Source organism: Scyliorhinus torazame, chromosome 1 (genome assembly GCF_047496885.1).
Source record: "Scyliorhinus torazame isolate Kashiwa2021f chromosome 1, sScyTor2.1, whole genome shotgun sequence".
NCBI classification, from domain to species: Eukaryota; Metazoa; Chordata; class Chondrichthyes; order Carcharhiniformes; family Scyliorhinidae; genus Scyliorhinus; species Scyliorhinus torazame.
Window position 1 is genome coordinate 29,574,747 of NC_092707.1, and position 15,277 is coordinate 29,590,023.

General features: G+C 49.5%; 1 protein-coding gene across 1 annotated transcript in view; it reads left to right on the forward strand.

The window, feature by feature from the left end:
- fam222aa (family with sequence similarity 222 member Aa) overlaps window positions 1-15,277 on the forward strand; it is a 624,697-nt gene that overhangs the window by 453,991 nt on the left and 155,429 nt on the right. The window contains exon 6 of the mRNA XM_072479809.1: window positions 4,986-5,116. Within this exon, the coding sequence (XP_072335910.1) occupies window positions 4,986-5,116 (131 nt within the window). The remainder of the gene's footprint in view (window positions 1-4,985; window positions 5,117-15,277) is intronic.

Genomic DNA, 15,277 nt, shown 5'->3' on the forward strand with positions numbered 1-15,277 from the left:
CTTCCTTTTCGTATGCGAGGCTCAGCCTCATACAGTTTAAGGTGCTGCACAGGGCACATGTGACCGGGAAAGGATGAGCCGGTTTTTTGGGGGTGAGGACAGGTGTGTTAGGTGCTCAGGAAGCCCAGCAAACCACACCCATATGTTCTGGGCATGCCCAGCGCTGGAGAAATTTTGGAAGGGCGTAGAGAGGACGGTGTCAAGGGTGGTAGGATCCAGGGTCAAACCGGGCTGGGGGCTCGCAATATTTGGGGTTGCAGAGGAGCCGGGAGTGCAGGAGGCGAAAGAGGCCAGTATTCTGGCCTTTGCGTCCCTGTTAGCCTGGCGAAGGATTCTTCTTCAGTGGAAGGATGCGAGACTGCCAAGCGTGGAATCCTGGATCAAAGATATGGTGGGGTTTATTAAATTGGAGAGGGTGAAATTTGCCTTAAGGGGATCGGTGCAAGGGTTCTTCCGGTGGTGGCAACCGTTCTTGGACTTCCTGGCAGAACGGTAGACAATGGTCAGCAGCAGCAGCAGCAACCCGGTGGGGGTGGGTTCTATTTTATTTTTGTTTGTCTATACTGGGGATCTGAAGGGGTGTATATATTTGCTGTGTTTGCTATGTGTTTCATAAGAACATAAGAACTTGGAGCAGGAGTAGGCCATCTGGCCCCTCAAGCCTGCTCCACCATTCAATGAGATAATGGCTGATCTTTTGTGGACTCAGCTCCACTTTCCGGATCGAACACTATAACCCTTAATCCCTTTATTCTTCAAAAAACGATCTATCTTTATCTTAAAAACATTTAACGAAGGAGCCTCTACTGCTTCACTGGGCAAGGAATTCCATAGATTCACAACCCTTTGGGTGAAGAAGTTCCTCCTAAACTCAGTCCTAAATCTACTTCCCCTTATTTTGAGGCTATGCCCCCTAGTTCTGCTTTCACCCGCCAGTGGAAACAACCTGCCTGCATCTATCCTATCTATTCCCTTCATAATCTTATATGTTTCTATACAACATATAGTCTACTCAACCTCTCCTCGTAATCCAACCCCTTCAGCTCTGGGATTAACCGAGTGAATCTCCTCTGCACACCCTCCAGTGCCAGTACGTCCTTTCTCAAGTAAGGAGACCAAAACTGAACACAATACTCCAGGTGTGGCCTCACTAACACCTTATACAATTGCAGCATAGCCTCCCTAAACCAACTTTTTGCGACTCATGCACTAGCACACCCAGGTCTCTCTGCACAGCAGCATGTTTTAATATTTTATCATTTAAATAATAATCCCTTTTGCTGTTATTCCTACCAAAATGGATAACCTCACATTTGTCAACATTGTATTCCATCTGCCAGACCCTAGCCCATGCACTTAGCCTATCCAAATCCCTCTGCAGACTTCCAGTATCCTCTGCACTTTTTGCTTTACCACTCATCTTAGTGTCGTCTGCAAACTTGGACACATTGCCCTTGGTCCCCAACTCCAAATCATCTATGTAAATTGTGAACAATTGTGGGCCCAACACTGATCCCTGAGGGACACCACTAGCTACTGATTGCCAACCAGAGAAACACCCATTGATCCCCACTCTTTGCTTTCTATTAATTAACCAATCCTCTATCCATGCTACTACTTTCCCCTTAATGCCATGCATCTTTATCTTATGCAGCAACCTTTTGTGTGGCACCTTGTCAAAGGCTTTCTGGAAATCCAGATATACCACATCCATTGGCTCCCCGTTATCTACGGCACTGTTAATGTCCTCAAAAAATTCCACTAAATTAGTTAGGCACGACCTGCCCTTTATGAACCCATGCTGTCTGCCCAATGGGACAATTTCCATCCAGATGCCTCGCTATTTCTTTCATAGAATTTACAGTGCAGAAGGAGGCCATTCGGCCCATCGAGTCTGCACCGGCTCTTGGAAAGAGCACCTTACCCAAGGTCAACATCTCCACCCCATCCCCATAACCCAGTAACCCCACCCAACACTAAGAGCAATTTTGGACACTAAGGGCAATTTATCACAGCCAATCCACCTAACCTGCACATCTTTGGACTGTGGGAGGAAACCGGAGCACCCGGAGGAAACCCACGCGCACACGGGGAGGATGTGCAGACTCCGCACAGACAGTGACCCAAGCCGGGAATCGAACCTGGGACCCTGGAGCTGTGAAGCGATTGTGCTATCCACAATGCTACCGTGCTGCCCCGGTAGCCTCATTCTTCCTTGATAGATTCCAGCATCTTCCCTACTACCGAAGTTAAGCTCACTGGCCTATAATTACCCGCTTTCTGCCGACCTCCTTTTTTAAACAGTGGTGTCACGTTTGCTAATTTCCAATCCGCCGGGACCACCCCAGAGTCTAGTGAATTTTGGTAAATTATCACGAGTGCATTTGCAATTTCCCTAGCCATCTCTTTTAGCACTCTGGGATGCATTCCATCAGGTCCAGGAGACTTGTCTACCGTTAGCCCCATTAGCTTGCCCATCACTACCTCCTTGGTGATAACAATCCTCTCAAGGTCCTCACCTGTCATAGCCTCATTTCCATCAGTCACTGGCATGTTATTTGTGTCTTCCACTGTGAAGACCGACCCCAAAAAACCTGTTCAGTTCCTAAGCCATTTCCTCATCTCCCATTATTAAATCTCCCTTCTCATCCTCTAAAGGACCAATATTTACCTTAGCCACTCTTTTTTGTTTTATGTATTTGTAGAAACTTTTACTATCTGTTTTTATATTCTGAGAAAGTTTACTCTCATAATCTATCTTACTCTTCTTTATAGCTTTTTTAGTAGCTTTCTATTGCCCCCTAAAGATTTCCCAGTCCTCTAGTCTCCTACTGATCTTTGCTACTTTGTATGTTTTTTCCTTCAATTTGATACTCTCCCTTATTTCCTTAGATATCCACGGTCGATTTTCCCTCTTTTTACCGTGCTTCCTGTTTGTTGGTATAAACCTTTGCTGAGCACTGTGAAAAATCACTTGGAATGTTCTCCACTGTTCCTCAACTGTTTGACCATAAAGTCTTTGCTCCCAGTCTACCGTAGCTAGTTCTCTCATCCCATTTCGGCGGGTGTTAATATATTATTTACGTATTAGGGGGAGGGGGGCACTGGATTATTTTGTTTTGTTTTGTATTTAAATCTATTGGGTTCCTGTTACATTTTGTTGTTGATATTTTGTGAAAACTTTAATAAAAATTATTTTTTTAAAAAGGGGGCATCTTGACAAATATATGAATAGGATGGGAATCGAGGGATACGGACCCCGGAAGTGTAGAAGATTTTAGTTTAGACTGGCAGCGTGGTCGACGCTGGCTTGGAATGCTGAAGGGCCTGTTCCTGTGCTGCACTTTTCTTTGCTCTTTGTTTTTCTGTATCTGTACCTTCAAACACCAATAAAAATATATATATTTTTTAAATGATGCAGCTTAACCCTTTCAAATTCTGCATAAGTCTGTCTCCAGCTGTCTTCTTAAACTCCAAAACTTTTACCTATATGCCTCGGGGACTAATTCATATGCATCCAGAATAGGCTTCCTTATCGCATCGTAATTCTTAGACTCCTGCTCTGACATGGAAGCATGAACATCCTGTGCCTGCCCCGTCAGTTTACTCTGCATGGGTAATGTCCACTTTGCTCTTGGTCACTCCATTTAATAATAATAATCTTTATTATTATCACAGGTAGGCTTACATTAACACTGCAATGAAGTTACTGTGAAATGCCCCTAGTCGCCACATTCCGGCATCTGTTTGGTACACAGCGGGAGAATTCAGAATGTCCAATTCGCCTAACAAGCACGTCTTTCGGGAGTTGTGGCGGGAAACCGGAGCACCCGGAGGAATCTCACGCAGAAATGGGGAGAACGTGCAGACTCCGCACAGACAGTGACCCAAGCGGGAATCGAACCTGGGACCCTGCCGCTGTGAAGCAACAGTGCTAGCCACTGTGCTAATGTGCCGCCCATTTGGGTTGCTATATTCTGAAAAGCCCTAAAAAAAAAACACCACCTCATCGAATTTTGGAAGGGCCTGTATAAATTTATAAACATATCGCCCTGGGTTCTGGACCTAGGACCTAGCAGATCACAAGCCATGTTGCTCTCCTTTGTCATAGGCTTTCATTGGCTCTATCTTGGCAAACTAATCACTGCAACCATTCATAGAACAACCACCCAAGAACACTTATTTGTTTGGAAAATGTATTGTTTCACTAATTTGGTTTGTGAGCGATTTCAATACAGAAATCCAATGTCACTGATTATATTTTCTGCTAAAGATTGTTACATGATGCTATAAACAAAAATTTCAATGATGTGAACAAATGAACCGATTATCTATGAAGCACATAGAGAAAGTACTACCAAAGTGTCCAACTAATGTGTAATTCAGTAATTCACTGACCTGTGCTGTTATCTCCCTTATGTTGTCAATATACACATCTGGAAACTGGTGCTGCATTTTGAAATAATGTTGCCAAGAGGTGGCATGTTAAGAAATAGGAGACCAGGGCTAGATCCTTGGGAGACACCAGTGGTGACGGCGCGAGATCAGGATGAAAAACTATTGCAGGTGATCTCTGGCTATATTGAATAAGTAAGAATAGAACCAGGCCAGTTCTATCCAGCTGGATGACAGTAGAGTGGTGTTGCAGGAGGATGGTGTAGTCGATCATGTCAAAGTTAAATTATTTATTTCTGATTGGGATTGATTATTGAAGCTATGGAGCCCCAGATAAATGTTCTTGATTAAATTTAAAGCTAATCTACAAGCAAAAAGAATGGGGAATACTATTGCTACTTTATATGGCTGAATAACCTATTTAATAGGAATTCTTGATTTTGAGGAATTTTGTGGTTGGAATTAGTTAGTCCGCAGGCCTTACCTGCACAAATAATTATGCATCAGTGTGATTTGAATTCCACAATTAATACCATTTTCTATTTTTCTAAAGTATCTGGTTCTTATATTTTTCTCTCTTTATTTAACAGTGTAATATTTGAGGGCATTGACTGCGGGAATAGACGCAGCTCGTCCATCATGTTGGCCTGTCTTCAGCGAACACAGAACCCACCTTCGCAACGTTTGTCATGTCCCAGTAAAACGCTGGAGTCACTGAAACGTGAGTGGAATTTGATAGCAGTCTGGGGTGTGTATCAATGCTACCATGATGATGCAAATAGTGGTGGTTGTGCTCCCGTATCTTGAGTTGGACCTTTCTTGTGCGTACTAGTACAATCTAAACAACAAGAAAGTATTTGAAGAGGTTTAGCTTTTCTAATTAATCAAATGTCGGCAAAGTCTAGCATTATTTTCCATTTTATTGTACTCCTACATCAGAAGGGAAAAGTACGAGAAATATGTATACTACATTTTTAAAAAATAATAAAATGGATGCTTGTAAAAGGAAAATCTGCAAATGATGGAATTAAAGATGTTCAAATGCACAGCTATTATTACAGCATCCGAAGAGAAAACTTGTTTGCCACATATATTAATCTTTAGAAGTGAAAAGTAAACTGTCTCCTTTGTCAGGTTGTAAAAGAAAAAACAGGAAGGCGGGAAAGATGGCAAACTGCATAATGAAGAAGCAGGAAGCTATTAAATGATATCAGTAAGACAACTAAAAGACATTAGAAGATCAAAAGTATGCACATAGTTTGGATGGTGATGACACAGTAAGGCATGAGGTCTGAAATTAAATCACTCTCTGAACAGTAATCGAGTTGCTACACACCTGTAGCGCACTGTTCAAATATTATTAGCAGGTATAGCTAATGAACTTACTCGTCTGCATTCCAACTAAAGGATAATAGTGAACCACATGGGTATTTATGACAATCATGATTGTTTCATGGTCACCATTACTGAGACCAGTTTTAGATTTATTAATTGATTTCAAATTCCACTAGCCACAATGATGGGATTGAACCCATGTCCCCAGAACAGAGCCTGGGCCTCTGGAATACTAGTCCAATGATATTATCACTATGCCATAATCTTCCCATCAGTGACTGTTTATCATGGAGATAGAACAGGTCGATATGACATTGAATGATGTGATGAGCAATGAGATAAGTCCATTTAAAATGAAGAAGAGGTGTATTGAAGAAACAAATCAAACTAAAAGGCGATAAAGGCTGTTGTCTGGGTGCATTGCATCCATGTGTTTTAGGGAATCCAGGGAAGAGATAGTAGAGGTATTACTATTTAATATTCGTTCGAAAAGATGAAGTTTCAGAAGATAGCAAATGTAATCCCTATATTTCTACAAGGGGGCAGAATATGCGCAGAGAATTTAAATACCAGTCAATTTAACGGTAATGAAAAGAATAGTAACATCAGAATTAGAAACCAAGGTAGGCAATTCAGCCTTCGAGGTTGCTCCGCCATTCAGTCAGATCATAGCTGATCTCTTCCTGGTCTCAGATCCACCTCTCTACCTGTTCCACGTATCCCTTTGAAACGTTTTTTTAAACCAGAAATATATCTACTTCTTGAAATCATTTAATGACTCTGATTTCACTGCACCATGGGGCAGCGAACTCCTCAAATTCGCCAACCTCTGCGAGTAGTTCCTCTTCATCTCAGTTCTAAACCGACCGCCTCTCAATCTATATCCATGATCATTCGTTCTAGATTGCCCCACAAGGGGGAACATTTGATCCACGTTTACTTTATCAATCCCTTTCAGTATTTTATAGACCTCGATCAGATCCCCTCTCATTCTTCTAAACTCCAGCGAGTATAAACCCAGGCTGTTTAATCTTTCCTCATACATCAACCCTTTCATCCCCGGAATCAATCTGGTGAATCTCCTCTGAGCTGCCTCCAATGCCACTACAACCTTCCTCAAATAAGGAGATCAAAACTGGGGACAGTACTCCAGATGTGGTCTCACCAACACCCTATACAATTGCAACAACACTTCTTCGCTTTTCTACTCCAGTTCTATTGCAATAAATGCTCCTGTTGCATTTACCTTTTTAATTACATTTTGTACCTGCATACCGACTTTCTGCGATTCATGAACAAAGACACCCAGATCCCTCTGCCCAGATGCATTTTGAATCTGCTTTCCATTTAGATAATTTGCCGTTCTATTTTGCATGGTAGCATTGTAGATAGCACAATTGCTTCACAGCTCCAGGGTCCCAGGTTTGATTCCGGCTTGGGTCACTGTCTGTGCGGAGTCTGCACATCCTCCCCGTGTGTGCGTGGAGACTGGGAGATAGGGGAGGAAACAGGAGGGTGCCCACCCTGGAGAGTGGACATGGGACTAATGGCAGATGAGGGGGTGTGTCTAAGGGTGAGGGGGTGTATTGAAAAGTACTTGGAACTCAATGATAATGGGGAGGTCCAGGTGGGAGTGGTCTGGGAGGCGCTGAAGGCGGTGGTTAGAGGGGAGCTGATATCAATAAGGGCACATAAAGGGAAGCAGGAGAGTAAGGAACGGGAGCGGTTGCTGCAAGAACTTCTGAGGGTGGACAGACAATATGCGGAAGCACCGGAGGAGGGACTGTACAGGGAAAGGCAAAGGCTACATGTAGAATTTGACTTGCTGACTACGGGCACTACAGAGGCACAATGGAGGAAGGCACAGGGTGTACAGTACGAATATGGGGAGAAGGCGAGCAGGTTGCTGGCACACCAATTGAGGAAAAGGGGAGCAGCGAGGGAAATAGGGGGAGTGAGGGATGAGGAAGGAGAGATGGAGCGGGGAGCGGAGAGAGTGAATGGAGTGTTCAAGACATTTTATAAAAAATTATATGAAGCTCAACCCCCGGATGGGAGGGCGAGAATGATGGGCTTCTTGGATCGGCTGGAATTTCCCAAGGTGGAAGAGCAGGAAAGGGTGGGACTGGGAGCACAGATCGAGGTAGAAGAAGTGGTGAAAGGAATTAGGAGCATGCAGGCGGGAAAGGCCCCAGGACCGGATGGATTCCCAGTCGAATTCTATAGAAAATATGTGGACTTGCTCGCCCCGGTATTGACGAGGACCTTTAATGAGGCAAAGGAAAGGGGACAACTGCCCCCGACTATGTCTGAAGCAACGATATCACTTCTCTTAAAGAAGGAAAAGGACCCGCTACAATGCGGGTCCTATAGACCTATTTCCCTCCTAAATGTAGATGCCAAGATCCTGGCCAAGGTAATGGCAATGAGAATAGAGGAATGTGTCCCGGGGGTGGTCCACGAGGACCAAAGTGGATTTGTGAAGGGGAGACAGCTGAACACGAATATACGGAGGCTGTTAGGGGTAATGATGATGGCCCCACCAGAGGGGGAAACGGAGATAGTAGTGGCGATGGATGCCGAGAAAGCATTTGATAGAGTGGAGTGGGATTATTTGTGGGAGGTGTTGAGGAGATTTGGTTTTGGAGAGGGGTATGTTAGATGGGTGCAGCTGTTGTATAGGGCCCCGATGGCGAGCGTGGTCACGAATGGACGGGGATCTGCATATTTTCGGCTCCATAGAGGGACAAGGCAGGGATGCCCTCTGTCCCCATTATTGTTTGCACTGGCGATTGAGCCCCTGGCGATAGCGTTGAGGGGTTCCAAGAAGTGGAGGGGAGTACTTAGAGGAGGAGAAGAACACCGGGTATCTTTGTATGCGGACGATTTGCTACTATACGTGGCAGACCCGGCGGAGGGGATGCCAGAAATAATGCGGATACTTGGGGAGTTTGGGGATTTTTCAGGGTATAAATTGAACATGGGGAAAAGTGAGTTGTTTGTGGTGCATCCAGGGGAGCAGAGTAGAGAAATAGAGGACCTACCGTTGAGGAAGGTAACAAGGGACTTTCGTTACCTGGGGATCCAGATAGCCAAGAATTGGGGCACATTGCATAGGTTAAATTTAACGCGGTTGGTGGAACAAATGGAGGAGGATTTCAAGAGATGGGATATGGTATCCCTGTCACTGGCAGGGAGGGTGCAGGCGGTTAAGATGGTGGTCCTCCCGAGATTCCTCTTTGTGTTTCAGTGCCTCCCGGTGGTGATCACGAAGGCTTTTTATAAAAGAGCATCATGGATTTTGTGTGGGCCGGGAAGACCCCGAGAGTGAGGAAGGGATTCTTACAGCGTAGCAGGGATAGGGGGGGGCTGGCACTACCGAGCCTAAGTGAGCATTATTGGGCTGCTAATATTTCAATGGTGAGTAAGTGGATGGGAGAGGAGGAGGGAGCGGCGTGGAAAAGATTAGAGAGGGCGTCCTGTAGGGGGACTAGCCTACAGGCTATGGTGACAGCCCCATTGCCGTTCTCACCGAGGAACTACACCACAAGCCCGGTGGTGGTGGCTACACTGAAGATTTGGGAACAGTGGAGACGGCATAGGGGAAAGACTGGAGCCTTGGGGGGGTCCCCGATAAGAAACAACCATAGGTTTGCCCCGGGGGGAATGGATGGGGGATATGGAATGTGGCAAAGAGCAGGAATAACGCAACTGAAAGATCTGTTTGTGGATGGGAAGTTCGCGAGTCTGGGAGCGCTGACCGAGAAATATGGGTTGCCCCAAGGGAATGCATTCAGGTATATGCAACTGAGGGCTTTTGCGAGGCAACAGGTGAGGGAATTCCCGCAGCTCCCGACACAAGAGGTGCAGGACAGAGTGATCTCAAAGACATGGGTGGGGGATGGTAAGGTGTCAGATATATATAGGGAAATGAGGGACGAAGGGGAGACTATGGTAGATGAACTAAAAGGGAAATGGGAAGAAGAGCTGGGGGAGGAGATCGAGGAGGGGCTGTGGGCAGATGCCCTAAGCAGGGTAAACTCGTCGTCCTCGTGTGCCAGGCTAAGCCTGATTCAGTTTAAGGTATTACACAGGGCGCATATGACTGGAGCACGGCTCAGTAAATTTTTTGGGGTGGAGGATAGGTGTGCGAGGTGCTCGAGAAGCCCAGCGAATCATACCCATATGTTTTGGTCATGCCCGGCACTACAGGGGTTTTGGATGGGGGTGACAAAGGTGCTTTCAAAAGTAGTGGGGGTCCGGGTTGAACCAAGCTGGGGCTTGGCTATATTTGGGGTTGCACAAGAGCCGGGAGTGCAGGAGGCGAGAGAGGCCGATGTTTTGGCCTTTGCGACCCTAGTAGCCCGGCGCAGGATATTGTTAATGTGGAAAGAAGCCAAGCCCCCGGGGGTGGAGACCTGGATAAATGACATGGCAGGGTTTATAAAGCTAGAGCGGATTAAGTTCGTTCTAAGGGGGTCGGCTCAAGGGTTCACCAGGCGGTGGCAACCATTCGTCGAATACCTCGCAGAAAGATAGATGGAATGGAAAAAAGAAGGCAGCAGCAGCGGCCCAGGATCGGGGGGCGGGGGGGGGAGGAGGAACCAGAAGGACTCTCAGGGTTGTTAATATATACTGTATAATATGTATAGGTCGTTGCGACAGATAATTATATATTGGACTGTTAAATTATATTTTTGGAGAGTGTTACTTGTGATAAGGCAGTTGCCAATTAGGGTTAGTTTTCATTTTTGTTATTTATTATTTATTCATTTTTGTTTATAAAATAGGTCATTGTTATTTGTGTTGTTATAATATTGTGTAAAGGATGCACAATGTACTGTGTTGGTTGACCAAAAATTTTCAATAAAATATTTATAAAAAAAAAAAGTGGTGATGAACCCAAAGAAAGTGCGAGGGAAGAAAAGCAAGATGGCGGCGGGCGGGGACCAGGCAGCGTGGATGCAGGGGGCGCAGGAGCAGCAGGAGGTTATCCAGCGTTGCTTCAGGGAGCTCAAAGCGGACCTACTGCTGCCGATGAAGGCTTCTATCGATAAGCTGCTGGAGACCCAGACGGCCCAAGGGGTGGCGATCCGCGAGGTCCGACAAAAGATCTCCGATAACAAGGACGAGATCTTGGGCCTAGCAGTAAAGGTGGAGGCGCACGAGGCGCTCCACAAGAAATGGCAGGAACGGTTCGAGGAGATGGAGAATTGGTCGAGGCGGAAGAATCTGCGGATCCTGGGCCTCCCGGAGGGGCTGGAGGGGTCGGACGTGGGGGCCTATGTGGTCACCATGTTAAACTTGCTGATGGGAGCAGGTTCCTTCCAGGGTCCCCTGGAGCTGGAAGGGGCCCATAGAGTGCTGGCAAGGAGGCCCAAGGCTAACGAGCCACCGCGGGCAGTGCTGGTGCAGTTTCATCGGTTCGCTGATCGGGAATGCGTGCTCAGATGGGCCAAGAAAGAAAGGAGCAGCAGGTGGGAGAACGCGGAGGTTCAAATATATCAGGACTGGAGCGCGGAGGTGGCGAAGAAGAGGGCCGGGTACAATCGGGCGAAGGTGGTGCTGCACAGGAAGGGGGTGAAGTTTGGCATGCTGCAGCCGGCGCGACTGTGGGTCACCTACAAGGACAGGCACCATTATTTTGAGTCCCCGGAGGTGGCGTGGGCCTTTGTTCAGGCCGAGAAGCTGGACACAAACTGAGGGTCGGGATGGGTGGTCGGGGATTGCTGTTGGTGTGTTACATTTTGAGGGGGGGTTTTTTGCTCTTGTTTCTTTTTCATTCGGTGTGGGTGGTTAGGGTGGGTTGGGCACTGTTTTGGTCAGGTCTGTCGGGTGGGCTCTTGGAGGGGGGCAAGTAAATGGAGTAGGGGTGGATGGCCGGTAGGGGGATGGGGCCCTGCGGGGAGGGGGAGGCCCGAGTCGGGGGTGAGGGGACTGGGCCTGTAAAAGGAGCTGCGTCAGAGGTGGTGGGGCCTGGCAGGTGGAAAGCACTGGCTTTTTCCCGCGCTGAAGGCTGGAGGGGGCGGGGCCAGGGCGGGGAAGGAGGGTTGTTTCCCGTGCTTGGGATGGAAGGGGGAGGCGGAGAGCCTGCTGCTGGGTAATGGAGGAGGAGGGGATGTCCCACAATGGGAGGAGTCGAAGGATATGCGGGAGTGGCCGGGGTCAGCAGGAGTCAGCTGACTTGCGGGAGTGCAATGGGGGGAGCAAGGCAGCTAGGACGGGTCCTAGCTTTGGGGGGGGGCGGGGAGAAACCGGGTTGCTGCGGGTATGGTCAAGGGGGAGCTGGAGCGAGTAGAGGGGGTTGGGACAGGGGTCTGCAGCCGTGGGGAACGGGCCGGGCGTGGGGTGCGGGCGCGTGGCTGGCCGAGGAGACGTTATGGCTTGTCGGCGGGGGAGGGGGGGCGGGTAGCCCCCTGATCTGGCTGATAACCTGGAATGTAAGGGGACTGCACGGGCCGGTCAAGCGGGCCCGGGTGTTCGCACACCTGAAGGGGCTGAAGGCGGATGTGGTCATGCTCCAGGAGACACACCTGAAGGTGGCAGACCAGGTAAAATTGAGGAAGGGGTGGGCAGGTCAGGTATTTCATTCGGGGCTGGATGCCAAAAATCAGGGGGTGGCGATCTTGGTGGGAAAGAGGGTGTCGTTCGAGGCGTCGAGCATTGTGACAGACAATGGTGGCAGGTATGTAATGGTAAGTGGGAAGCTGCAAGGGGAGAGGGTGGTGCTGGTCAACGTGTACGCCCCGAACTGGGACGATGCGGGTTTTATGCGGCGCATGTTGGGTCGGTTCCCGAACTTGGAAGTGGGGGGCCTGATAATGGGGGGGGGACTTTAACACGGTGTTGGATCCGGCACTGGACCACTCCAGGTCTAGGGCGGGTAGGAAGCCGGCAGCGGCTAAACTGCTGAGGGGGTTTATGGACCAGATGGGAGGGGTGGACATTTGGAGATTTGCAAGGCCGGGGGCTAGGGAATTTTCATTCTTCTCATGTTCATGAGGCCTATTCCCGGGTCGACTTTTTTATTATGAGCAGGGCGCTACTAGCGAGAGTAGAGGATACCGAGTACTCGGCGATAGCCATTTCGGATCACGCCCCGCATTGGGTAGACCTAGAGCTGGGGGAGGAGAGGGACCAGCGCCCGTTCTGGTGCTTGGAAGTGGGGCTGTTGGTGGACGAGGAGGTGAGTGAGCAGGTCCGAGGAAGCATAGAGAGATACCTGGAGGCCAACGATAACGGGGAGGTCCGAGTGGGGATGGTCTGGGAGGCGCTGAAGGCAATGGTTAGGGGAGAGCTGATCTCCATTAGGGCCCACAAGGAGAGGAGAGAGCAGAGGGCGAGGCTGGTGGGGGAGATGGTGAGGGTAGCCAGGAGGCATGCGGAGGTGCCCGAGGAGGGACTGTTGAGGGAGAGGAGTAGCCTCCAGGCCGAATTCGACCTGTTGACCACCAGGAAGGCAGAGGCGCAGTGGAGGAAGGCCCATTTATGAATATGGGGAAAAGGCAAGTCGGATGCTGGCGCATCAGCTTTGGAAGCGGGACGCAGCTAGGGAGATCGGGGGAAGTTAAGGATAGGGAAGGGAGTGTGGTGCGGAGTGGGGTTGGCATCAATGGGGTCTTCAGGGACTTTTATGAGGAACTGTATCCGTCCGAGCCCCCACTGGAGGAGGGAGGGATGGGCCGTTTTCTGGACCAATTGAGGTTCCCGAAGGTGGAGAAGGGACTGGCGGCGGGATTAGGGGCCCCGATTTGGCTGGAGGAGCTGGCCAAAGGGATAGGGAGCATGCACCGGGGCCGGATGGTTTCCTGGTCGAATTCTACAAAAAATATGTGGACCTGTTGGGCCCGTTGCTGGTTATGACCTTCAATGAGGCAAGGGAGGGGGGGGGCTTTGCCCCCGACGATGTCCTGGGCAATGATCTCCTTGATCCTGAATCTGGACAAGGATCCCCTGCTGTGTGGGTCTTACAGGCCGATTTTGTTGTTAAACGTAGATGCCAAGGTGCTGGCGAAGGTCTTAGCCATGTGAATTGAGGATTGTGTGCCGCAGGTCATCCACGAAGACCAGACGAGGTTCGTGAAGGGGAGGCAGTTGAACGCCAATGTGCGGAGGCTCCTGAACGTTATTCTGATGCTGGGGAGGGGGAGGCGGAGATAGTGGTGGCGATGGTCGCTGAGAAGGCCTTCAATAGGATAGAGTGGGGGTACTTGTGGGAGGTGCTGAAGAGGTTCGGGTTTGGGGAGGTGTTCGTCAGGTGGGATAGGCTGTTGTACGAGGTCCCGATGGCGAGTGTGGCCACGAGCAAGAGGAGGTCTGAGTACTTTCAGTTGCATCGAGGGACGAGGCAGGGGTGTCCCCCCCCCCCCGCTCTTCGCACTGGCGATTGAACCCCTGGCTATGGCACTGAGGGAGTCGAGGAACTGGAGGGGGCTGGTGCGGGGTGGGGAGGAGCATAGGGTGTCGCTCTATGGGGACGACTTGCTGCTATATGTGGCGGACCCGGTGGGGGGAATGCCGGAGGTAATGAGGATCCTCAGGGAGTTTAGGGATTTCTCGGGGTACAAGCTCAACATGGGGAAGAGCGAGTTGTTCGTGGTTCACCAGGGGACCAGGAGAGGGGGATTGGCGAGCTCCCACTAAAAAGGGCGGAGAGGAGCTTCAGGTATTTGGGGGTCCACGTGGCCAGGAGCTGGGGGGCCCTGCATAGACTTAATTTCATGAGGCTAGTGGAGCAAATGGAGGAGAAGTTTAAGAGGTTGGACGCATTGCCGCTGTCCCTGGCGGGTAGGGTGCTGTCAGTTAAGATGACGGTGCACCAAGGTTTTTGTTCCTGTCCCAGTGCCTCCCCATTCTTATCCCGAAGGCCTTCTTTAGGCGGGTCAACAGGAGCATAACGGGGTTTGTATGGGCGCGAGGGATTCCGAGGGTGAGAAGGGTATTCCTGGAGCGGAGAAGGGATGGGGGGACTGGCACTGCCCAAGCTCTGTGGGTACTACTGGGCCGCCAATGTGGCGATGGTGCACAAGTGGGTGATGGAGGGGGCTGCATGGAAGAGGCTGGAGACGGCGTCTTGTGAGAGTACGAGTCTGGAGGAGCTGGCAACGGCGCCGCTGCCACTCCCTCCAATGAGGTATACCACGAGCCCGGTGGTGGTGGCTACCCTCAAAATCTGGGGGCAGTGGAGGCGGCACAGGGTGGAAGTGGGGGCCTCGGTATGGACCCCAATATGGGGGAACCACCGGTTTGTCCCAGGGAGAAGAGATGGAGGGTTTTCGGGGAGGGCAGAGATAAGAAGATTGGGGGACCTGTTTGTGGATGGGAAGGTCGCGAGCCTGGGTGAGCTGGAGGAGAAGTATGGGCTCCCCCCGGAGAACACTTTTAGGTATCTACAGGTAAGGGCGTTTGCCAGGCGGCAAGTGGTGGAATTCCCACTGCTGCTGCCACGCACGGTACGCTATGTGTCAATTAGGGGTGTGAATTTATTATTTATGTATAGGGGGGAGAGGGGCACGGGGGTTGTTTTATTTTGTTTTGTATTTAATTC